Genomic DNA, 26,578 nt, shown 5'->3' on the forward strand with positions numbered 1-26,578 from the left:
ACACTAACGCCAAGGATATTTTCACGTCAAACTTCACTGTCTACTGCTAGGGTTCTTCTGTCCAATACGGTAATATTAAATTTAGTGCTCACATTAACTCTTAAGATGATGCTCATTTTATCTCTTATTATTGTTGCCAATTGGCCCCTGCCATTCTGGAATCTTATGCTCATTGAATACAGGGAATTGCCGAGATCCCACTGTTCCCATTGAATTTCAGGGATCCAGTTTGATCATACTATTTCCTACTATCATCCCTGGCCTTTACGTAATAGCCACCATAGAGTTCTTTAACTCTGCTGGAGTTTGCCTCATAAATGCATTAGTGGGGCTGGCTAACAGGTCTTACATGACCAACCCACTCTAACCACCATTTTTTCCTAAAACTTTGGATAACTGCTTTGCAGATCTAAGGACATTTCAACTTCATTATTATAGATTACCTTTGAGTAAAGGTTTAGTCACCTAGTGAAGCAAAGTGTCAGAAACACTCTTTAGCTTCTTGGTTTAATATATTGAATTCAGAATCTTTGTTTAGTGTACCAATCATTTGAACACATTTATAGTCTTTTCAATCTGATCCAACTGACTTAGAACTCATTTCCATATGGGCTCCACAGATTTCTATCAATAAACACTGGCAATTCTCTTGGCGTGCATGGTACCTCCTCATGGGGCTCTAAATAATTTGGCGGTATTTATATGTAGTTGCTGAGTATTTTGGTGGACCGGAAGCTACAGTGAGACAAATGCGGGGGAAAATATGCAAGTATAAGAAGATTCTCTTTCTCTCTGGACCCTTACAACCATAGGAAATTATATTATTCTTTAGCTGCTAGCCAAAGCCACATAAATAGACACATCACAGGCTATAAATTGGATGACTAGGGAGTTAGGTAGTGGATGGGACCCATTCAAAGATGCCCTGGGGGCTATTATTTCAATGCCAGTTCTGCAAGGAAGGCATTTTTAAAATAAAATATATTAGGCTACATATGAGGTAAGTGAGTAATTGATGTAATAAAGCTCCATCAAAACCTTTAGGGTTTTCATTAAATGTCAGGCTACAATAAATCTCCCAGTGCTGGACTTCTTTCCTGTAAGTGTCTCATACCTTAAACAGGATTATATTCTCTTGAAACATGGCTGCATGAGGACCATTCTTTAAAAACTCTTCACACTTTTGACATTTTTATGGCATGGCCCTTTAAAGTGAAATATGAAAGGTTTTCACAACAATGATACCCTGGTATGTAGTCACTGAAATAGCCAAGTTGGTTTATCTGAGGGGGAAAAGGTGGCCTTGGCAGAAATATGAACAATTTATTTTAAAGCAGATATCATGACTCGTCTGCTGTTCAGTACACTTTCACGTAGCAGTTCGAAACCTGGGCTCTGAAACCTGACTCTCTAGGTTCAAATTTCAGCTTAATTATATAGTTGCTTTGTGACCTGGGAAGCTTACTAAACCTCTTCTCTTCAGTTTCCTTATTTACAAAATAAAGGAAAACTACTGGTGACTGCCTGATAGAATTGTTGTAGGATTTAAATAAGCAAAGTTATCCAAATCAATTAAGATATATGATATGTAGCAAACTACAAGGACTATGTAATTGTTAACTCTTGATATTTTGTGTTTCTTTATTATGCCTTCTCTGATTCTTGTCATTTTGTACTGATCATCAAAAAGTAATAGCAATAATATTAACAACTATATTTCTGCATCACAATAGTTTACAAGGAGTTGCATTAAAATTATTTTATTTTATCTTCATACTCACCTGTAATGATAAAAATAATCATTAACTTCATTTTGTAATTGAGAGATTTAAAGTTCAGGGTGATAGGATTTGCCAAAGATCACAAAAATAATTAGTGTAAGCAGAATATAAATTTATGTTACTTGACTCTGCATTTCTTCTTTTTGCAAAGATAGCATAACCGCATGATTCATTATGCTCGCAGGGGTTTACCCTCCTGACTCCACATCCCTACCATTTATTGGGGACAGTTATTTGGTAGACAATTTTTTTAATTATATAATAATATTACCTCAATTCTATACATTTCATATTAATATCCTAGCTTTTTATAGCAAAGAAACTTGAGTATACAGAAATGGAACATAATACCCAAATTATAGAGATAGTAATGTAGAAATGTTTCAGTTCATCCCTTTCTTCATTTATTCATTCAATAAATGGCTGTGATGGAGACTATTCTAGACTAGGGATAGTGTAAATAAAGAAAGAAACAATAATAACTGGCCATCAATGAGTTACAGTTTAGAAAAGAGACGAAAATTAGACTGGTTGCAAAAATATTTTTAAGAATAAAACTAAAATTTATATCATAGAAATTTTAACAGAATGCAATAGAATGCTTTTTATGAGAGCATAAAAATCCGTCTGCTTTTTGCATTTATGGCATCCTTAGTACATAGAAGAGTGCTTGAAACCCAGGTGCTCAGTGACAATCTCTTGAATTAAATGAATCAATTAATTTTAAAATACATCAAATATCAGGAACGAAAAGTGCTGAGTGCTATTAGATGTTATAATGGTGGAGTTAATTTAAATTGAAGAACTGAGATTTCTTTAAGGATGGGCTAGTTAAGCTGAAAGTGGAAATAGGACAACGAAATAGCCAAGGAAGGGTGAAAGGTGAGGTGAAATAATTACGATATAGAAAAATCATCTACAAAACCATTGAGTGAAAATGAGACATGGCAATGAGAGTCTAAAGGGAAGTCATTCTGGTTGGAACACATTGAGAAGAGGAGAGAACTGTAAAGATGGAGCAGGAGAGAGACGTAGGGGCCAGAAGCTTCAGCATCTCACAGGCCATGATAATAGTATTGCATTTTGTTCTAACTAGAATAGGAAGTAACTGAATGGTTTAAAATGGACAGAATTGTAGGTTTTCACCTTTTTTTAGGGGCAATCTAGTAGTTATATAAATAATAAGTAAAAGGTAGACAAGATCAGAAATGGAAGGTGACTGTAGTGGTTTGATGGCCGCTTAGATTAATTGGCGGTATAGCTAGAAGGAAGATGAGTATTGACAATAGCAGTAGTAATGCTTGCTAACATTAACTGAACACTTAGTATGTGCTAGGCCCTCTTTTACATGTTTCATATAAACTAACTAATGTAATTTTTACAGTAACCACATGAGAACTAAGGCATTGAAAAAATAAGCAAATAGAAGATCTTGGTTTTGAACCAAGGCCACCTTATGTATGAACCTATGGTTACACAATCTATTTACACAAGATAGTTTGAAGATAAGATTTGGAAATATTTTTTAAAAAGCTTGTGATAAATTAGATGACATATATGTCAAGGGAAAAGAAAAAACTGTAAGGTCTCTAGTTGGGCTAGCTAGCTGGTGTTATTTAGATTTATGTGTCTGAAGCCCAATAAAACTTCTTTGACTTGCAATATGATTTAAGGAGATATTTTTAAGTTATTTTAATAATATATAAATATTTGATAATAGATGAGATTGCCAATGATGATAGTGTGATGCAAAAAGAAAAGAGGTCAGACTAATATTTGAGGAACTCCAAAGTGTTGAGGCAAGGCAGAAAAAGCATGTTAAGAAGCCTAGAAAGAATTAGCAAAAGGTGAATGGGAAAAAATAATATAATAACATCTAGGAATATTTTGAGAAAGAGGAGATGATCAAATGTAGATGAGAGATCACACAGGTGAGCATTGGAAACTTCTACTGGATTAGCAACATGCAGGCATTAGTGTCACAGGGGCAAAAGCTAGATCAGAGAGTTTAGTGAGTGAGTGGCTGGTGAAAAGAGAAGGATGGCTTTAAAAAGGCATGGATGGCTGAGGGGGGAAAAGGAAAAGATGGTGTATATGTGTACTTTAATATTAGACACGAGAGCACAGTTACATGTTTGTGGGAAAATCAAGTAAAAGGAAAACACAGAAGACATAAGAAAGAGTAGAGATAATCAGTGATGAAAGTTCAGATTCAGAAATTATAATACAGAAACAAAAAAGCTAAAACAACATTGGTCTTTAAATTAGAAGCCAGAGATCCATTCCTATCTGACATCAAGGACTAACTTCTGGACTATATCTTGGCAGCACTCTGGAGGCCAGGTACAGGATTAAGGAGATTGAACAGGTTGGCAAAGAAAGACTGCAAGCTTTCAGTCTTTTAAAATATCTTTGTGCCGGTCATCACCTCTGTTTCATTATAAAAAATAATCTGATTATATAAACTGAAGTGGCAGGGTTTGTTGATTTTGGTCTTGACAAGCAGTGGATCAGAAAAATAATTGCTCCTCATGGTCTCATGGGAAGGAATAAGTCAAATATCAAAATCTGGAATTTGTCTACTTGGATCTGAACATTAGACACCACTACACAGGAACAGGGATCCCTTCATAGCTCATATATACATATATATATATATGTATGTCATATATATAAAACATATATGTTAAAGTTATTCATTTGCTTGTTTAGTACATTATGCATTGAATCGATATTCATTCTACAAATATTTATTGACTGCCTATTACCCTCTAGCCACTGCTTCATATGAAAGGAATACACAGGTGATGAAAGCAAATTAAGGCCCTACCTTCATAGAGCTACATTCTATGGAGAGAGAGGTGCTAATCAAATATGCACATATACTGTTAAGCACATGACATAATACCAGATCTGATAAGCAGTATCAATCCTTACTATATAAAATTTTAAAACAGAACTAGAAGTTTAGGTAGAAATACAGACAGTTCCCAAAAATGTAATATATTCCATGATGCAGAAATAAAGCATTTGCTTTAGGAGGACAGATAACAGTGTGCACCCATAACCTAGAACTGGTGAACAATGCCTGAGAACACAGCTAATGCTCAAAATTATTAGACATTATTATATATAGGACATCTCTGTAACACAGACTAGAGTGCAATGAACAATCAGTAAAGGGCTCTTTGAAAAAAAAAGGCCCATAAAATTAATCAGAAAGAATGAAAAGGGATTAAACAGATGATGAAGAGGGAAAGGTCTCCTAAGGAATAGCTTGTGACAAGACAAAAATGGAAGATTTTGAGGGATAAGTTTAGGAACCTGAAACTGATGCATTGGTTGAAGTATAGAGTTTTGGTCATCTGAAGAAAAGTGTATCAGGGGAGGTAGAATACAACTCAAAATTTCTCCTTGTTCTGGAGAAAGCAAATATCAAGATAATGTTGAAGGTAGGGTGAGCACAACACTGTCTCCTAATTATCTCATTTCTTTCTAATAGACTGTACATTTTACAAATTAACTCTTCTGTACCAGGTGCTATACTAGAGGCTGGAATGAATAATTAGGTTTGAAACCGACCATCAGTGAGGTAACAGTATTAAAATTTTGAGTAATTTTAATTATCCAGGCACTGTTTCCAGTGATATCTGTGTATTAATTCATTTAATCCTTTAAAAAACTTTATAAACTAAGCAGAATTATTATCCTATTTTTTTATAGACAAAGAAACCAAGGCAGTAAGACTTGTTCACCATTGTATTTCTAATTCCGGGCCTAGTTCTTGACATAACAGTTTCTTAATAAATAGTTTTGAATTAATTAATTAACAATGGACAGAGGAATCATGCTGAACCCCTGCTTTACTAAGGTCATGGTTGAACATATATGATCAGGTCTCTGTCTCGCTGGTTATTTTGTGAGATGATGGTAGAACCTTTGTCCTCAAACTTGGATGCATAAAAAATCTCCAGAATTTCTTGCTAAAAACTATATTTAATGAAGAAGCCCATGAATCTGCATTTTAAAGAGGTACGCCATTTATTTTAAGATGATCCCTGAACAAATTTGGGGGAAAAATTGTTGTGCACTGTGTTGATAGTCATTATAACTAGATATAAGCCTAGTGGATAATGACTGTGATTCAAAGAAGGAGGAGGGAAATGGTGACTTCGATGACAATATAAGGAAATCATCAGTTTTAGTAGATTCTGTTTACTGTTCTCTTCACTCATAAGTCAGGGCTTCTCAGCCTTGGTGCTATTGTCAGTTTGAGCTCTGCAATTCTTTGCTGTGGGAGAGTCTTCTTTTGCATTTTAGTACATATAGCAGCAACACTAGCCTCTACCCACTCAATACTAGTAGCTGCCTTTACCCCCAGATTGTGTTACCTGAAAATATCTCTAGACATTGACAAAAGTCCCATGGGGTCAAGTTGTCACCACTTGAAAACCGCTATCATAATGGAAGAGAGCTTTCTTCACTTCCTTACCTATAGCAACTTTTGGTATTCTAACCTAGAATTCTGTAAGACACCTGATCTTATTTCTCCATGAGTCAATGAGTGTGCCCCTCTAAGACACTAGTTTATTTGATGAGTATGATGGACCTTATTTGCTTTATTCAGAATTGACAGTATGTATCTTTCCCCACTTTCCTCCCCACCATACGTGGGGTTTATCAAATCAAATGAGACAGACTGTCAGGGTCAACACATGGGTGGTATCTAACACTATCGTTCCTTTTTGCCAGGTTCTGCAGGATTCAAACCCCCTTTGCATATAATAGTCCATACGAAATTATAATTAACTACAGCAGAATAGGATCAGTTTCCCATAAAATATATTATAAAAATAGAAAATATATATCAAAGGAGGAAACATAGAAATAATTAAATAAAAGTACTTGAAATAAATGAATGAATCAAGTTGCAAGTTTCAGCATAAAACTTGCAAAAACCTGGATTTTGGAGAATACAGGAAATTCTCTCCAGTTTTTAAAAATCTTTTACAAGAATAAACAGGCAAATTCTTACTACCCGAGGAGATATCCTTCACCATTCCTCATTAATTTCTTTTAACTGTTCTCAGTGTCTTTCAGTTGTATATGTAAAATTAAAGAGTAAAATCTTGTTAAAAATTATTGATGGAAGGATTACATCTACTGTTGCATGCAATATTATAAAGTATCATATTCCCATCAATGTTTACAAACCTTACCCAATGTTAGCAAAATGCAAAGAGTAATCAGACAAGTATTTGTTATTCACGACATACTTCTAATGAATTAATTCCTAGTTCTCTATCCAATCAGATCAGTGAATTAGTGTGTACATTCAATGAAACAGTTAAATAGCTATCCAAAGCACATTCTTAATTGAACCAGTAAAAGAAAAGAAACCCTCAAATTTATATTGCCATCACATTTTACGTAAATTTATTCACCCTAAAATCTATTATAATTAAATTTTGCTGTTTTATAAGCTATTTTATATGGGCTACCTTGACTAACATGCTTTGTGGAAGAGAAAAATACTGCCTAATTAATGTGTAGTGTGAGAAGAAAAACAAGGATGGTCAATGTGCATTTCCAGAGGAGACTAAAAGGGTGGAGAATCAATCAAAGACGGGGAGAAATGCCTAGCAGTACACTGTTTGCTATTTCGGGCGAGAACAAGAATCAGTAACCTCATTACCCCTATCCAGTTTCTTTAAGTGATTTCAGTAGGTAGTGCAGCAACAGTTACCTTACGGCCGTGCACAAGCCCTGTTACTTCTGGCTTGAACCGTTTGAGGCAGACAAATATGCTCAGGTAACTGGGTGGTAATTTGCAGTTCAAACCAGAATCTGGCTAATTCCAGATAGTTGTGGGGTGGATTAACAGCTAAAGACTCCAACCCCAGGAAGCTTCTGTGGGAAGCATGTTCTTGGGAAGGCGTTTTAAGACAGAAGATGGCTGGGCAGAGAAAGCGCCTGCTTCCACCACCTCCAGCGTCTTCGCCTGTACAGTTGTTCCAGCTGCCGGAGGCTTTCTGGTTACCACGGCAACTGTCGGGCTCTGCTAGGAACTCAAAGCAGAGCCTCTGAAGTTAGGTCCAAACACTGGGGCTTAACAGATGCAAAAGAGGATTGCCCATCTAATAGGTCTACAGCTCCTATGGCTAAGACAACCTTTATAAAATCAGACTTTTGTTTTTGTGTTTGTAAGATGAGATAGTTCTTGCCTGGCATCATTCATTAGTGTCATCTTTCGGTGCCCGGCGGGAGAGGACTGCAAATCCTCTCTCACTATTTAGGCGGTGGAAGGGGGATGGAGTGAGCAAACGTGGTAACCAGGAATGCACGGAGCCTGCTCATTCATTCGTTCATTCATTCAATTATATATTCAACATCTCCTGAGTGCTCATTTGTGCGGGGCATCCTGCCAGGTGCTGGATCTGCAAAGAGAAAGGAGACACCGCCCCACCCACAAAATTAACAAGATGATTAACACAAATTAACAGAATCCCCACGAACCTGGGGAAAACCAATTAGGCACTGCCTGCTTCCCACGGGTCTCTCTTGGAAGACAGATTTAGAATCCGAACGCGGGAGAGGAAAGAGGCAGTGGCCCCGAAATAGTCAGACAAGAGGAAGAGCAGAAGGGAAGGAGAAAGCAGCCTCTTCCTAGGGAGGGATTCTGTCAAGGCCACTCCGCGGCTGCAAGGGAGAAGAGGTTTGTTTTTCTTTTAGAAAAACGGAGCCCTTTTCCCTACTGGGCTCAATTTCTAGTAGGAGAACCCCGCCTCCTTGGGCTACCGATTGGCTCAACTCTTTTTAAGATAATTTATGCCAGCATCCTCTCGGCCTGATTGGCTCGCTGGCTCAATTCTGATGGGAGTCGCATCCTACCTGGTTGGGAGGTGCACTGCCTTTCCACACTCTCCCTTCTTGTACTCAGCCAGCTGCTGCTGAGGTGGGAGGAAAAGTGCTGGCTGGGAGAATTGAGCTAGTGCAGCACACGCATAGAAAAAGCGATTCCGATGGGTCCTTTGAAAGCTTTTCTCTTCTCCCCTTTTCTTCTGCGGAGTCAAAGTAGAGGGGTGAGGTTGGTCTTCTTGTTACTGACCCTGCATTTGGGAAACTGGTGAGTAAATTCAGGGGCTTAAAACTATTTTTTGCTATCTACTCCTTTCCCCTTATTCCTCTGTCTTTTAAAAATTATTCTACGTTAAGTAATTTGTATTTCCTAACACATATTTGGTATTTACCATCGTTTTATTTTCTGATTAGATCTATTCATTCTCAGATAGAAGGAAAGTAACATATTTTTGAAGCATGAGGTTGGTTCAGTTGTTTTTGACTTCAAGTAGAGTATAAATTAGTGAACTAGTGAAGGTTGACTTACTGGGAGAGAGTGAGGGGGAGTAGAAATGACTTTGCCAGTAAATTTGCTGAATGAATGCCACCGATGAACTTTCTGGATGATTCTGCATTTTAAACACAAAGTTATTTCTGAAACTTGTTGTTAAACAGCGTGATATGTGTGATGCTTTTCTACCTACTGCTATTGCTTTTCCCCTTTCCTGGTTTTTGGTAACTTTCTGGAACAAACCAGTGTTTACATCAAGAAAGATTGTAAATCTGGCTAAAAAAAAATCTATCAGCATTAAAAATGTATAGTATCCAAGTAAAAAATAACCGTGTATATTTAATTTGAACCAGGTTTGAATGTTTTCTTTTAATTGGTTGTCCATCAGTAATTAAAAATGTATGGCTGCATGAATGTCTTGGCTGTGTGTGTGTGTGTGTGTGTGTGAGAGAGAGAGAGAGAGAAGGTCCTATGGTCACAGCTCTAGAAAATCATTATCCGTGTGTGTGTGTGTGTGTGAGAGAGAGAGAGAGAGACAGAGGAGAGAGAGGCAAGAGAGAGAGAGAAAAGAGAGAGAGAGAGAGAGAAAGAAGAGAGTATCGCCAATCACAAATCTCAAATTTAACAGGAACAAAACTGGGTTGTAATACCTTTCAGTAAAATTTTTAAATCATTCTGGTAGAAAAATCAAATGCTTAGGTATCATTCATGGATTAAATGTAGGAGTAGTGGATGACTTGAGCTAAAATATGTTGATTAAGATATAGACACTTATAAAGGTCTGGGACATGGTACTCATACCATGCAACTTGTTTCAAATAAATGTACTTTTAACATTACATTATTATAAATGTAATTCTGTATAGAATTCAAAAGTAAAATACATTCACTATGAAGATAGAAACATGCCTTTATAACTACTTGTATCACTGCTAAAATGAATTATTATTATAAACATACGTGTAAAGCTAGAGTGAATTTTTTTTTGCCACACCAGCATATAGAACGTGTATATTTTCTCCCAGAAAATAGAGATTGGATTAAAGTATGCTAAGTAGTATTAGACTTATTAGAAGTTTTTGACACTTAGTACTTTTTTAGGATTAAAGTTTTCTCTCTCTCTCTCTCTCTTTTTTTGTTTTTACCCTGTTCCCTTAGATTCTTAAATGTTTGACACGAACATAAACATACTACTGGATGAATTATTTCTTATATATGTTGTGTCATAATGGCTTAGTCTTTGAATATATTATAGCATTTTATAGAAGATATTTAGGTAGACAAGTATATCATAATATTACCGAAGTAAAAACAGATTTACCAGTGGTTTTCTGAAATAACCTTTTATCATTGTATACAAGTTTTCCTTTCAACCAAATAGGCAAGCTGCTTAGTAAAGAGCATATTATCTATCCCAAGAGATGTTTTATTTTAAATAAACATGTTTTGTTTTGGGGAATATTTGTGATCATTGTAATTGGCTCCAGAACTCTCATCAAGCTCTCAGAGTTGAAGAGATGTGTGCTGTAGGGACAGAGGGCAGGCTTAGAAGCCTGGAGACATGATCTCATGTGGCAAGGGGTCTTTAACCTCTCTGAACACAGTTTCGTCTATGAAATGAAGGAGAGTAGTAGACCACATATGACTTATTTAGATTTTCACATTCAACACATCTATGATTTCAACTGAAAAGTGAAATAAGTCAGTGGTTACTTCACTGTTTTATCTAAGTAGTTTTCAAGAGGGAAATTCTAAGTGTGAATGCTATGGACTTTGTAACCATATGTATAAATGAGAAAGGTATTGTACAGTTAACACATAATTTCTATTATCATAGTAATATAGGTAACTGGGATTATTTTGTCCAGTGAATAAATATACATTAAAAGATAAATTTATAAGCCATTGTTCTAATTAGCCCATAAGGCCTCAGTTATGAGAGTTCATGATATACTGATATACTTTTAAAAGTACCCCCTAAATCCATAATTTTTAAAAATGAGATAGAAAGCTAGCAATAAAAGCCAAATGTGAGCGTGCTTTCCTTAAGATGCATCGTAACTGTTTTCTTCAGTGAATGGAAAAAGTTTGACACAGAAACACTTTTGTAGGCAAACCAGGAGAATGTTATTAGAGCAAGTTTCTTTCTCCATTGGATTCTATGAGACCAAGTTGGGAAATACGGCAATTAAAAGGAAATACAAGCATGCTTTTGCTAAAAAGCAAATTTAAAAAATAATGCTACAATGAACATTCTTTTAAAATAAGTAAAATAAAGTAGCTACTGTTGGGTGAACTTTTTTATCTTTTTAATATTTAGTTGGCGATAACAGATGCTAACATGTATAAATCATGTACTGTCATATTTTTCTCTCCTTTTCCCTTTCTTTTGGTTAGTTTTCCTTTCCAAAACTATCCATAAATAGTTCAGTTTGTAAGCATTTTAGTGTTTTATATGATTTCCAGAATATATCTTGAAAGTCATCTATTTTGGGGACTCCCCAAATTGGAAGCATTTTTTTTTTATTTAATCAGTTGCAGTGCTTAGTTTCCTCATTAATTTCCATCAAGAGTATGGAGGAGAGACACATTTTACCTTTTATTGATGAACTATGAAAAACTATCCTATCATTGTAACTAAAACTGTAGTCATGGTTCCTGCGTATCATTCTCTAGGAGATTCTTTGGCATCTTGACAAGTTCTGTAGAATCTCTTCAGCTTGATTTAACTTCTTTGTAATGTTGAAAAAAAAAATCTAGTTATAATCGGTTTTTTAAAAAAAAGAGTTTAAAAAGAGATTTTAGCTGTTACCAAAAGTAACCTACAATAAGCCTTGACTAAGAGTTGTATATTGAAAGAGCTCAAGGAAAAAAATCATAATTTTCTCTTTTCAAAACAATTTCCATGAGTCAATAATCATACTATGTGGCATTCAGTTGCCCAGTTGAAAATATTCAAATAAACTTGCTGTTTAAAATGAATTATTTTCAAGTAATTTCAGTAATATCTTTTGTGTGGGTGGCAATGAAGGAATAATTTTTTAAGTGTCTAGATTTTTGGCTTAATTTTGTAATAAAATGCTGATGATAACCATCCAAACTTGAGAACCAAATGACTAAGTAAAGATATTCCATGATAGTTAAATATGAAAAGGACTGAGAGGAAAAAGATTTTTGAAGCTAAAATGCGAACGTCATAATTGATAAACCCCCTGAGTACAGAGTCTTTTAGTTTATCCAAATGATCAGTATCTTTCTTCTATTCTATACTATGAAGAACCCTTATGATTAAGGAACATGAAGAAATGTTTGATATTTCTTCAAATATTAAACAGATTAATTGAATGTAAGAATATAATGATGAAGGTGGAGGCCCAAAGGAGGAGTGAAAAGAAAGAGTAAAAAAAAAAAAACTGAAAAATGACTCTGGAGATACTGAGAAAGTGATTACCAAAATATGATAAATGACTGCCATGAAATAAAAGGAAGAATGAGCTTCAAGAGAGTAATTCACATATGGGCAGGGTTTCAAGTGAGAATCCTGGCCTTTACCAACAGATCTAAATTCCAGTTTCAGCTCCATCGTTTCTCACTGGAGTGATTTCAGACAACTCTTTGAGGCAGAAAATCTCCATTAGTGTGGAGTTGTCATATGCATTTCCAGAAACGAAATTTCCAAGAAAGAAAATCTGTGCAAAGAAACCGACACTTAAAATTTTATATGAAAAGAAAGTCATAACAGATATTCTGTGGAATTATAGTTATTCTAGTATGATATAGCCTAGTTAAAGTGGTTTTAAGTGCAGTAGAGTGAAATATTTGGATCTTTTTGTGTTCTTAAATGTCTTCTAAGTCTTAAATGTCTTTTAAATGGGGCTTATACTTATTCATTGCCAAGACCTAGATTTATGACACGAATTAAAGAAAAACATATATTTTACCCAAAATAAAAGATACACCTCTGGAACTCTAAAAATAAACAGAGAAGTCTAAACTTTTGAAGATAGAAGTTGCTGAAAGAATGGATCATAATCAAGGGAAAAGAATTGAAGAGACAAGAGATTTCTCATCAGCAATACCAGAAGACTATGGGAGAAAATGTCTTCAAATCTGAAGTCAAGTACTCTGCCTAGAAGATTATACTTAGCCAAATTACCTAACGAGAAGAAGAAGAATATAGCCTAGATATTGTTATTCTCTCAATTTTACGGATGGAAAAACAGGGGAACAGACATTTTTGTGAACTTATTAAAGGTCATCTTGTTGATAGGTGCTGAATCCAAGACTTAAATCCCTGTGTTCTATACCCCTCCTGCATTTTTAACTACCACATCTCTCAGATGATGAATGCAATATAAGTCAAAACAATGAACATTACTGTTGATAATTAAAAAAAAAAAAAAAAGGAAATGGAGAAAAAAAGAGAAGAGAAGAGAGTTACCACAGTAAATTGTGAGTTCATTGATAAAATCACATTCAGTAGAAAAATCTACTTTGTACCTATCACATACATTCTGGAGTATTATGGGTAGTGCGAGATTATTTTTTAAAAAATTTTGACACATGAAGTACTTGACGCAGACAAAAAAAACCTATAAGTTAAAAAGTTAAAAGCAAAAATTTTTAATTTACATAAGCTTTACTGAGGAACTGAATGATTATCTTATTTTAAAGGATGCTATATATAATCATGTTTGAATTTATTGTGTATAGATATACTAGACAAACCATAACCAAGTAGTGAAAATTGCATGAAGGCAGATTTTCTCCCAATACAAAAGTTCTCTAACATGGTAATGGAAACCTTATCACTAGACATGTTCAAGCAGAAGCTTGTTAGTGAGTTGTCATACTCTATAGGAGGCAGATGAAATTTGTAGATTTTTTTTTTTTGCATTTTCAAACATTTCATTATCTAAGTCTATCAGTACTAAAATAGTTTAGCCAACTGAAGTCCCATGTTTCAAGAAATAGCCCTAGCTATTAATTCATTCAGTAAATACTCATTGAGCATCACCATTCATTCCATGAATATTTACTCAGTGCCCATTGTGTGTTAAGCAGGGTTCTAGAAACTAGATACAATGGTAATAATGGTAAACAAGACAAAGCCATTGCCCTATAGTGTTTAAGTAGCATAAATAGGACATATATTATATGCTAGATGAACAGGATACAGAAATCAGAATTCCTGCTCAATGAACACAAACTCTGGTCGTTTGCGTCGAGATAGCATATTAACATAAACAAGTAAACACAATAAATTGCTGTAATTGCTGCTCAGAATTCTAGAGGAGGTATAGTGGGGGCAATAAAGAAGTTGCCATTAGTTGCAACTCTGGGAAAATACTGTATGTTCTCAGCTGTTATAGGCATAAGTTCAGGTCAGTATGAGTGAAAGATAGATAGATAGATAGATAGATAGATAGATAGATAGATAGATAGATAGAAGATAGATAGATATAGATAGATATAGGTATATAGATTAGATAGATAGATAGATAGATAGATAGATAGATAGATAGATAGATAGATAGATAGATAGATAGACAGATAGACAGATAGATAGATATCCTTACATCTGAGGAAGGGGTAGGCTGTATGTTCTATTAGGGGGGTGAGGATAAGGGTAAGCCATATTATACTGTAGCTAGCTAGCTAGATGGATAGATAGATAGATAGATAGACAGACAGAGAGAGAGACAGACAGAGATGGAGAGAGAGAGAATAAGAGAGAGAGGGAGAGAGAGAGATAACATTACCATCTTGTGCCAAAGGTAGATTCTCACATTTTGGTAGAATTTTTTGTATATAGATTTCCTATATCTTTTAGGTGAGCCTTTACTCTGGTTGTGTAAGATGTGGCATTGAAATAGAAGCATCCTATTGAAGGCTATATAATTTAGTTTAATTTTGAAATCCTGAAATGTAGAAATTGTTACCTCCCAGAAACAATGTATTCTGAGATTTGACATTTCTCCTTATTTGTTAGACAAACATTACATGACTAAGAAGTAATAGAGATTGTGCTATGCAATAGACATATAGAAGTAAACTTAATATAGACCCTGCTCTCCAACCTATAGCTACAATAGGCAGATCAGAAAGTTTATGATTATAAAATAGTGAATTTAATATATATTTTAATATTCATGTCAAGGTGTGATTTGTTTCCCTAGATAACTTTAAGACTGCTAGAATCAAGAGTTCTAGCCACTAGGTTAACCTTTGGGTAGATTTCTAGAACAGTCACTAATGATTGTACAATAGCTAATGGTAATGGTAATAATGGTAAACAAGACAATAGGTACAGTATGCTTAAGTACAGGGATATCATTCACCTCTTGATCATCCTAGATGGGTATAATTATAAAAATAATTTTCCAGCACATATAATAGAGTGTGTTGAGTAAAGAATACCTGTTCCAGAAAAGAGCCATATTTACTAGCACTGAGTAGCCCTCTTGGCTGGATTGAACTTAAGTATTAATTCAGATGCCTGTATTTTATAAACTAATTTGTTACCCTGCGCAGGTGGCTTATGAATGTATATTTGTCTCTGGAATTTCTTAGTAACAATTCATTTTGAAAATCATCAGATTGTTATAACTAGAATAGACTGGACTGTTTTGCTTTTTCTATTCACTTACTTGTATTCTCTTAGTTTTTGAAGTGAATAGTCTAAGACAATCTTTTGTCAATTAAAATATTTGACACTCATTTAAGATCACAAAGCTTAGAAAATATATATATGTTTCTGTCTTCAGAGGTATGAATTCCCATTTCTTTCTTCCACTTTTAAGGTCATTTAGTATGTTTTATAATTTAATAAGCTCAATATAATGCCTCCATGTTGCAAAATGTTTAGCAGCCTTGAAGAATGTATCTGAAGCATAGATACCCCAGAGTCTTAGAAAGTGTGAATGTCACCAAGATTTGTATTTTTTTCTAAGTCTAACTTATGTTCTGTCAGGCACTATGAAAATGAACTTAACAATAGAGAAATCACTGATAATTTCAATATATTGTCTCTTCGGTGTTCACTTTTTAAATAGACTATAATAAAAATTACATATTCTTTCTCTTACTCCAAAAAGCACTCACATAGAAATGACCACAAAAGAACATTTACAATTTCTGGGCATTCACCAGCCTTGTGAAGACTTAATTGGCTGGGTGGTTTGTAGTTTTCTAAACTCTGTTTTAAGGAACAAAGTTGGCCTGCTAAACATAGCAAATAATCAGCAAATACAAAAATCTAAAAGTTGGCAAGCTATACTGTTTTATTTGTAGTATTTATTCTTTTATTAAAAATCAATCAAAAAACTACAAAAATTTCAAATTTATAACCAAAGACATTACAAAAAAAATCTGTTTTATAATTGTCTGTTTTTATCCTCTTTCTAAAACCATGCCACTATACCAATTAATTTTTTTAAATGGATTCTGATATTACTCTTTTTTAAAATTAGCTATCTTATGTCTAATCTTATGTTGAATCTAAATAAATAAACTATGCTCTGATATGTTTGGGAATTTTCCAGACTCCTTTTTGAAAGTAACAGGGAAACCCTCTGTGCTAAAAGCAATTTAAATTGCTACTTGTTTCCTATTTTAGATGTAGTTTTGAAGAGTTCTATATCTTCAACCTTACCAAGGAAACCATATAAAATAGACCATAAATGAAGCTGCATTTTACTTCTTTCTCCTAAATCAATTTTCCACATCTCAAATTATAAAATCATTGATGTATACTTTTATTCATGCTCTGGTCTACAGACAGAAAATTACTTTTATTTTACAGTTTGAGTTTTTTATTCAACCTTATTTTTCTTTACTTGCTTTTCAAAAATCATTTTCAAGTTGTTGCTGTTGTTGAAATGTGAAAAAAAAGATTTTCCCTAATGTCATAATATTTTTGCTTGCATACTGTAAATGTTAAATTATCTTATTCCATTTCAGTCCTCAAAAACAAAAAAAAACTTAGCAAAAAAAAAGTTATTTAGACTATACATAAAATTAATAGTAATGTTTATCTCTAGATGGAGTACAAGAAAGTGGTGTTTTTGTTTTTTTTTTTCTTCTGAGACGGAGTCTTGCCCTGTTGCCCAGGTTGGAGTGCAGTGGCTTGATCTCAGCTCACTGCAAGCTCTGCCTCCTGGGTTCATGCCATTATCCTGCCTCAGCCTCCTAAGAAAGTTTTTGATTTCATGGATCAATGGATCAAAGGTAAGAAGGCAATGGGGACATTAGGTATTTAACTTCACATGTTATTTACCTTGCTTTTACAAGAAAATATGATTAAATTTTATAATTCTAACAAGGACAAAGCTAAAATTAGAGAAAGTTTAATAATACAGTTTGGTACTGTCTACCAGAAAGATATTGGTAGGCTTTCTGCAGCTAGGAAGAACAAAAGAACAATGGTGAAAGGACAGAAGGAAATAGCCCATCTTTTACTTTAATAGTTCTCTTTTTTGTTTCTTTCCTGAGAAGGACCTAGAATAACATCTTTTCTTCCTGGGGTTGGTGAGTTGGTGTGGTCGTGAGGCAAGGGGAGAGTGTATTTGGTGGCACTACTCATTGATTTGGGAGAAAAAATAGAACCTGATTTATTGATTTAAAATAACTACTTAGGAACTTATAGCCTTTAATTCCAGATTTTTCCATAATTTAGGCAGATGTATATGTATGCATGTGTGTGTGTGTTGTGTGCATCCATACATGTGTATTCTTAAAAACACAAATAAAATCTAACTAGTTTTTTATGTAACTAATATCAAAGATACCTTTCTAGATCAGTATACTTATTCTACCTCTTTTTTGAATGGCTATGTCATATTTTATATGATACATAAATTTTAACATGAAATTATTCCTTAATATATTTTGTTATATTTTGTCATTAACATTATTTTTATGTACATATATCTATATATATGTGCTTTTAATTTCAATATTTTGATCAATATTACCAAATTATTTACTGTAAAGCAAATTCCATTTTCTACTAATTGTTATAAAAATGCCATTTATTCATATTATCCTCAGTACTAGATATAACGGATCATTTAATATTTTACCAATGTGATGGCTAAAGATTGTTGTCACATTTTAAACTTATTTTCCCTTACTACCGAAAAATGTTTGCATACATTTTTATATTTATTGGCCTTTTTCTTTCTTAAATTGTTGTATATCAATATTTTATACATATTTTTCTCTCAATTAATGTTTTGTCTCTAGACTTATGCAAAGTGTCCTATTCCAACCATAAGTTCTCTTTAAAGTTTTGTCAGTTATTCTTTTGCTGGTTTGATTACATATTGCCTAGGAAGGCATTCTTACCCCAAGTGTCAAAAACATTTTAAATATATTTTAAATTCAATATATTTGAATAATATAATTTAAATAATATAATTTAGTAATATTATTCTTTATTCAGTTTCTTTTTATGCTTGATACATAGCAATTTACTGTGTAAGTTGGGAATCTAATTTTATTTTCTTCAAAAAGAGCTAATTAGCATTTCAACACAATTTACTGAATAATTCTTTTATTTCTAAACTGGTAATTCACTTTTATCATATATTATATTTCTATATATTTGGGATCTTATTTTGAAAGCTTAATTTTTTTTCACTATTTATTGCTACAATAAGGCTTTGATTACAGAAACTTTATTTTGTTTTCTTTTTATTCTTGCCAGAAAATTTCCATCTAAGAATTCCCTTTTTAAATAATATCTTATAAACTCTCATGTTGATTATTCTACTTAATTTTAGTGGTTTTAACCTGTTACACACAAAAGATGAGATTCTGATTAAACCTATATTAAATGCATCACAAATTTAGGAATCATACGTTAACAATATTTTTATAGGCAAAATATTTATTTTGTCTTTATTTTTTCTGTCCTTATGTTCCTTAATAAAGTCTTTAGTCTTCTTCACATAAGACATATACCTTCCCTGTTATAGTTCTGCTTTATCATTTCATATGTTGTGTTGTCATTGTCAAATGAGTAAGTTTTTTTCTTCTGTTTTTATTTTTGATGATTTAGTATTGGAATCTGAAAGTTACGTTTTTTAAATTAGTTTTATGTTAGGTTATCTACCTAATTTTTAAATCAAGGACCACAGTTATAGTTTTAGTTATGTTCTTGATTCATGATAATTTTATCTAAAAATAACATAATAAGCTCTAAATTTTTTTTCTGTTCATTTGCTTATTCATTGATTTTTATTAAATTGAGCACAAACTATGTATCAGATTTGGGAGTAGGTGCTGGGGGTATCACAGTAAATACTTTAGGCTCTAAGGTATTTAAATACCTAAATACATTCAAATTGCTTAAAGCTTAGAGAGGTTCATAAATAAATAAGTAAGTAATTAAGATACAATATGATTAACTGCATGGTAGAGTTAATCACAGGACAGATTGGAAGCATACAGGGACACACTTACCTAGTATTCTAGGCTTGGTTCTCTTCTGCCATTTCAAGTTTTCAAAGCATCTCTCTGTATGTTAAGTGATAGGTTACATTGTATTTTTCTTTGTGCTCATAAAATAATCATAGAATTGAGTGGATTATCATTTCACCTCTTTAAAACACTGGAAGTTTATGCTTGCTTCAACGGCACATATAATAAAATTCTGCAAGTTTGAATCTATAATGCTGTTATTTATCACTCTTTTACCTTTTTTTGCTTTCCTGCAGCTTTGTGTACAGTAAAAATTATTCAGAGCTACAACCCTAGAAAGGAACTTTTCTACAAAAGAATTTAGTAGCTCAAACATGAAGGCAAAAAAGAAAATTTATTTACTTTTTGATTTTAAGTCTAAAATCAGTGATTTTTCCTACCCTTTAAAAAACTAGTTCTTATAGTTCTTGACATGAGAGTATCTTGTATCTTCTACTCAGAAAGATTAGAATCCTACGTTTCTTTTCTGGAACTTTTCCCTGAAATACTGTGTTTATGAAAATGTGTTTGATGGTTGTAAATAAATAGTACGTAACTTGTCATGAACAACAGATCACAGATAGGGCCTGTGAAGACAACATATATTTATTTACTAACAAATATTTATTGAAACCCTGTGTGTGACAGATGCTGTTCTAGAAACTTTTGATATGTCCGTGAACTAGAGATAAAACACCTTCTACTATTTTGGAATTGGCATTCAGGAGGGAGCAATACACAGTAAACAATAAGCATAAATATATAAATTGGAACTTATAAAATTATCTTTTTGTCCAAATGGGCAAATACAATCTAATGGGTTAAAACTATTTCATCCTTTATCATTTATGTATAGGATTTTATAATTAAATTAGAGCTATGGTGATACGGTTAGGCTTCATATCCCCACCCAAATCTCATCTTGAATTGTAATCCCCATAATCCCCACTTGTCAAGAGAGACACCAGGTGAATGTAATTGAATCATGGGGGCAATTACTCCTATGCTATTCTCATGATAGTGAGTTCTCATAAGATCTGATGGTTTTATGAGGGGCTCTTCCCCCTCCTTTCAGCAGTTTTCCTTCTTCTTGCCTTGTGAAGAAGGTACCTTGCTTCCCCTTTGCCTTCACCATAATTGTAAGTTTACTGAAGTCTTCCCAGCTATACTGAACTGTGAGTTAATTAAACCTATTTTCTTTATAAATTACCCAGTCTTGTGCAGTTCCTTATAGCAGCATAAAAACGGACTAATACATATGGAAACAAATAAGCTGGGCAAGGAAGTATGGAATTTGAATAGAAGAGTAAATAGTGATCAGACAGGCTTCAAATATTAAATAATATTTGAACAAATACTAGAAGTGAGTGAAGCTTTCAGTCATGCCAAGTGAGCGTTGGGGAGATAAGCATTTGAAGTGGGAGACCAAATATGGGGGCCTTGTAATTGCTTGTAGTCCTTGTAGTTATTATTTTATATTTTCAACTTTTATTTTAAATTCAACGGATGCATGTGCAGGTTTGTTACTTGCATATATTTCATGATGCTGAGCTTTGAAGTAGGAATAAATTCATCAGCCACATACGAATCATAGTGCCCAATAGTTAGTATTTCCACCCTTACCCCATACCTCCTTGCCTTCTCTAATAGTCCCCATTGTCTTTTGCTGTCATCTTTATATTCATGAGTACCCAATGTTAGGCTCACACTTACAAATGAGAACATGGGGCATTTACTTTTCTGTTCTGCAAAAAACACAATTTTGTTGGTTTTTTTATGGCTTTTTTATGGCTGTGTAGTGTATATGTACCACATTTTCTTTATCCAATCCACCACTAATGGACACCTATCAGTTGATTCTATCACTTTGCTATTGTGAACAGTGCTGCATGGAACATGTGAATGCATGTGTCTTCTTCATAGAATAATTTGTTTTCTTTGGGATATATACCCAGTAATGGGATTGCTGGGTTGAATGATAGTTCTGTTTTAAGTTTTTTGAGGAATCTCAAAACTTGTTTCCCCATTGGCAGAACTAATTTGCATTGCCATCAACAGTATATAAGCATTTCCTTTTCTCCACAGCCTAATCTATATCTGGTTTTTTTTTTTTTTTTTTTTTTTTGCTTTTTAGTAATGGCCATTCTGATTGGTGTGAGATATCTTGTTGTGGTTTTGATTTGCATTTCTCTGACAATTAGAGGTGTGGAAAATTTTTTGCTATGTTTGTTGGCCACCTCTATGTCTTCTGAAAAATGTCTGCTCGTGTCTTTTGCCTGTTTTTAATGGGGCTATTTATTTGTTGGATTTTCAACGGTTTAAGTTCCTTATGGATTCCAGATATTAGATCTTTGTCAGATGCATAGTTTGCAAGTATTTTCTCTCATTATGTAAGTTGTCTGTTTTGGTTGTGCAGAAGCCCTTTAGTTTAATAAGATCTCACATGTCCATTTTTGTTTTAGTTGAAATTTCTTTTGAGGACTTAGCGATAATTGCTTTCCTAAGGCTGATATCCAGAACAGTGTTTCCTAGGTTTTCTTCTAGGATTATTACAGTGTGAAGTTTTATATTTAAACTTTTAATCTATCTTGAGTCAATTTTTGTATGTGGTGCAAGATAAGGGTCCAGTTTCAGTCTTCTTCATATGACTAGCCAACTATTCCAGCACCATTTCTTGAATAGAGAGTCCTTTTCTCATTGCTTATTTTTGTCAACTTTGTTGAAGATCATATGTCTTAGGTGTGCAGCTTTATTTCTGTGTTCTCTTCTGTTCCATTTGCTTGTGTGTCTGTTTTCATACCAGTACCATGCTGTTTTGATTACTGTAGCCTTATCATATAGTTTAAAATAAGATAATGTGATGATTCTGGCTTTGCTTTTTTTTCTTAGAGTTGCTTTGGCTATTTGGGCTCTTTTTTTGTTCCATATGGATTTTAGAATAGTTTTTCCTAGTTCTGTGTAAAACTATTTTGTTACCTTAATAGAAAAAGCATTGAATGTGTAAATTGCTTTGCCCAATATGGCTATTTTAATAATATTGTTTATTCCAATCCATGAATGTGAAATGTTTTTGCATTTCTTTGAGTCACCTGTGAATTATTTTAGCAGTGTTTTGTAGTTCTGCTTGTAGAGATCTTTCGCCTCCTTGGTTGCATGTTTTCCTAGGTATTATTTTTGTGGCTATTGTAAATGGGATTACATTCTTGATTTGACTCATAGCTTGAACATTATTTTTGTATAGAAATTCTACTGAATTTTATACATTTTTTTAATCCTGAATTACACTGAGGTGGTTTATCAGTTCCAGGAGACTTTCGGTGGAGTGCTTCAGGATTTTCTTGGTATAGAATCATAAACTCTCTAAAAAGAGATAGTTCAATTTCTTCTTTTTCTATTTGATGCCTTTTATTTCTTTATCTTGCCTTATTGCTCTGGCTAGTACTTCTAATCTTATGTTGAATAGGAGTGGTAGGAGTGGCCATCCTTGTCCTGTTTCGGTTATCAAGGGTGATGCTTCCACCTTTTGACCATTTAGTTTGATGTTGGCTGTGGTTTGTCATAGATGGCTCTTATTATTTTGAGGTATATTCCTTCAAGTCCTAGTTTCTTGAGGGATTTTATCATGAAACGATGTGGGATTATATCTAAAGCTTTTTCCATGTCTATTGAGATGATTATGTGTTTTGTAAATTATGCTCATATGATGAATCACATTTATTGATTTGCGTATGGTGAACCAACTTTATATCCTAGGAAAGAACTTATTTGATTGTGACAAATTAACTTTTTGATGTACTGTTGAGTTCAGTTTGCCAGTATTTATTCTGAGGGTTTTTACATCTATGTTCATCAAATGTATTTTCCTGTAGTTTTCTTTTTTCATTGTCTTTGGTAGGTTTTGGTATCAGGGTGGTGCTGGCTTTTCAGAATTAGTTAGAGAGGAGTTAACAGGCACAGAGTGGCAGGTTGGATAAATTAACAAGACCTATCCATCTGCTGTCTTCAAGACACCTGTCTCAGAGGTAATAATGTCTATGGGCTCAAAATAAAGTTTAGAGACAATTTTACTGTACAAACAGAGAGAAAAAAGAGCAGGGTTCACTATGTTACATCAGATAAAACAACGTTAAACCATCAACAGTAAAAATGGACAAAGGAGGTCATTGCATAATTATAAAGGGTGCAATTCAACAAGAAGACTCAGCTGCCTTACATTTATATGCACCCAACATTGGAGCACCTACATTTACAGAAGTACATCTAGAACTACAAAAAAATTTAGACAGTCACCCAATCATAGTTGAGGATTTCAACACCCCACTGAAAGCATTAGCTAGATTAAAGGAGAATACTAACGAAGAAATTCTGTAATTAAATTTGATACTTGACCAACTGTAACTAGTAGATATCTGTAGAACACTCTACCCATCAACCACAGAATATACATTTTTCTCACCTGCACATGGAACCTACTCCAAGATCAACCACATGCTCAGCCATAAAGACCATCTCAACAAATTCAAAAAGACCAAAATCATACCAACTACAGTCTTGAACCACAGTGGAATAAAAATAGATATCAATACGAAGAAGATCTCTCACAACAACACAGTTATATGGAAATTAAACAACTTGCTCCAGAATGCCTTTTGGGTAAACAATGAAATTAAAAGATAAATAAAAAATTCTTTCTTTGAAATAAACGAAGACAGAGATATACTAAAGTTTCTGTCATGCTGAAAAAGGAGTGTTTAGAGGAAAGTTTATATGCTAACCGTGTACCTGAAAAGGTTAGAATAATCTCAATTTAATTATCTAATATTGTGCCTGGAGAAACTAGAAAAATAAGAACAAGCCAACCACAAAACTAGCAGAAGAAAAGAAGTAACTAATATCAGAACAGAACTGAATGTAATTGAGACCCAAAAATTTATACAAAGAATCAATGAAACCTTCTCTAGAATGATAACAAGACTGATAGACTGAAAGCTAGATTAACGAAGAAAAAGAGAGAGACGATCCAAATAAGCACAATCAGTAATGGCTATGGTGACATTGCAACGAAACTCACAGAGTTATAAAACATCCTCAGAGACTATTATGGACACCTTTAGGCACACAAACTAGAAAATCTGGATGAAATGCATAAATTTCTGGAAACACACAATCTTCCAAGATTGAATCAGGAAGAAATTAAAACCCTGAACAGACCAACATTGAGTTTCAAAATTGAATCAGTATTAAAAAAGAAGAAGAAGAAAAAAACTACTAATCAAAAAAAAAGTCCTGGGCTTTTCACAGCCAAATTCTACTAGTCATACAAAGAAAACCTGGTACGAATTCTACTGAAAATATTCTAAAAACTAGAGGAGACACTATTTATCCTATGAGATATGGAAAACCCTCCAACGAAGATCCAGGGTTTTGAGCATAGATATGATATGACATTATCTGTATATTAAAAACATCACTATGGGTGTTGTTTTGATAATAGATTATGTTATCAATGCAAGGGCAGAATTAGGGAGATCCAAAGGAGACTTTTTAAAATAATTTGAGTCTTCCTGAAGAATTTTACCTGTGATAAATTATTCCTTTGCCACTTACTAATAGTAAGAACTTTGGCAAGTTATTTAAAATTCTTAGAAACTGAGTGATCTTCACTTATAAAATTAAGGTAAAATGCTTACCTTATAAAATCCACGTTCATGTTTTCATTCATACAACAAATAATAATTGAGTGCCAACTTAGTGCCCATCACTTCTCTAGTCACTAGAGATGCATCCATAAACAAAAATCTCACATTCATGGAGAGTGTTAAGGATAGTGGTAAAGGACCCCACACTCATGGATAGTGGTAAGGATTAATATGTTCAGAATCTTAGCACAAAACTTCTGTTACCAGATCATTGTGAATGAGTGAATTTCTTTAGTTTTGAACAAATTTTAAGATTCTTGACAACAGAAACTCAACATTTTGCTCCTACTTGACTGATGAATGAGTGGACTGTATTAAGCAAAGCAAATGTGAATTGAACAAAATCAATTCCTGGTTCAAGTGACTGTGCAAAACACCACTTCTCGCAGGGAGATTTAGTGACATATAAACTGTCTTGTTTCCTGGCTTAAGAAATGTGTATGAAAAAAGTATTAATTCATGTTCCCTTCTAGCCAAAAATTCCCCAATACTATATGTTTCTTAGAATTTTTTCATTCCGTACTTATTACCATCATTTATACAGAATATTTCCCAAGTATTTCCAATTTAGTAACATAAGAATTTTTCTATACTTCTTTTTTTTTAAATTATACTTTAAGTTCTAGTGTACATGTGCACAACGTGCAGGTTTGTTACGTATGTATACATGTGCCATGTTGGTGTGCTGCACCCATTAACTCGTCATTTACATTAGGTATATCTCCCAATGCTCTCCCTCTCCCCTCCCCCCTCACCACAATAGGACCCGGAGTGTGATGTTCCCCTTCCTGTGTCCAAGCGATCTCATTGTTCAATTCCCACCTATGAGTGAGAACATGCGGTATTTGGTTTTCTGTTCTTGCGATAGTTTGCTGAGAATGATGGTTTCCGGTTGCATCTACATCACTACAAAGGACACAAGTTCATCTTTTTTTTATGGCTGCATAGTATTCCATGGTGTATATGTGCCACATTTTCTTAATCCAGTAATGTTCCTTCTGATAAATATTTAAAATGTGCAGAATGTGCTAGGAAACCTATTGATTTCCCTTCCCATTTTTTTGTCGTATCTCCTCTAGAATAGATTTTTGTCTATCACATATACATAAACATTTAACCAAATACATAAGTAAATACTTATTCTATTATTGATTCCTCTTATTATAATCAAGTTACATCACCACTTGTAGAATAGTATACTGATAATCATCTAATTTTAAAAATAATCATAGGTATAAAGTATTTTAAATGTCAAAGCTTTCAGTAGAAGTATTGTTCGGTTG

General features: G+C 33.7%; 1 protein-coding gene across 2 annotated transcripts in view; it reads left to right on the forward strand.

Annotated features, from left to right (window-relative positions):
• Positions 1-8,631: 8,631 nt before the first annotated feature.
• The window catches only part of GABRG1 (gamma-aminobutyric acid (GABA) A receptor, gamma 1), an 83,781-nt gene continuing 65,834 nt past the window's right edge, over positions 8,632-26,578 (forward strand). For both annotated transcript variants that reach the window (XM_011971619.1, XM_011971620.1), the window contains exon 1: positions 8,632-8,907. In XM_011971619.1, coding sequence (XP_011827009.1) covers positions 8,804-8,907 — 104 coding nt within the window. In that variant the 5' untranslated portion in view covers positions 8,632-8,803. The remainder of the gene's footprint in view (positions 8,908-26,578) is intronic.

Source organism: Mandrillus leucophaeus, unplaced genomic scaffold (genome assembly GCF_000951045.1).
Source record: "Mandrillus leucophaeus isolate KB7577 unplaced genomic scaffold, Mleu.le_1.0 Scaffold1230, whole genome shotgun sequence".
NCBI classification, from domain to species: domain Eukaryota; kingdom Metazoa; phylum Chordata; class Mammalia; order Primates; family Cercopithecidae; genus Mandrillus; species Mandrillus leucophaeus.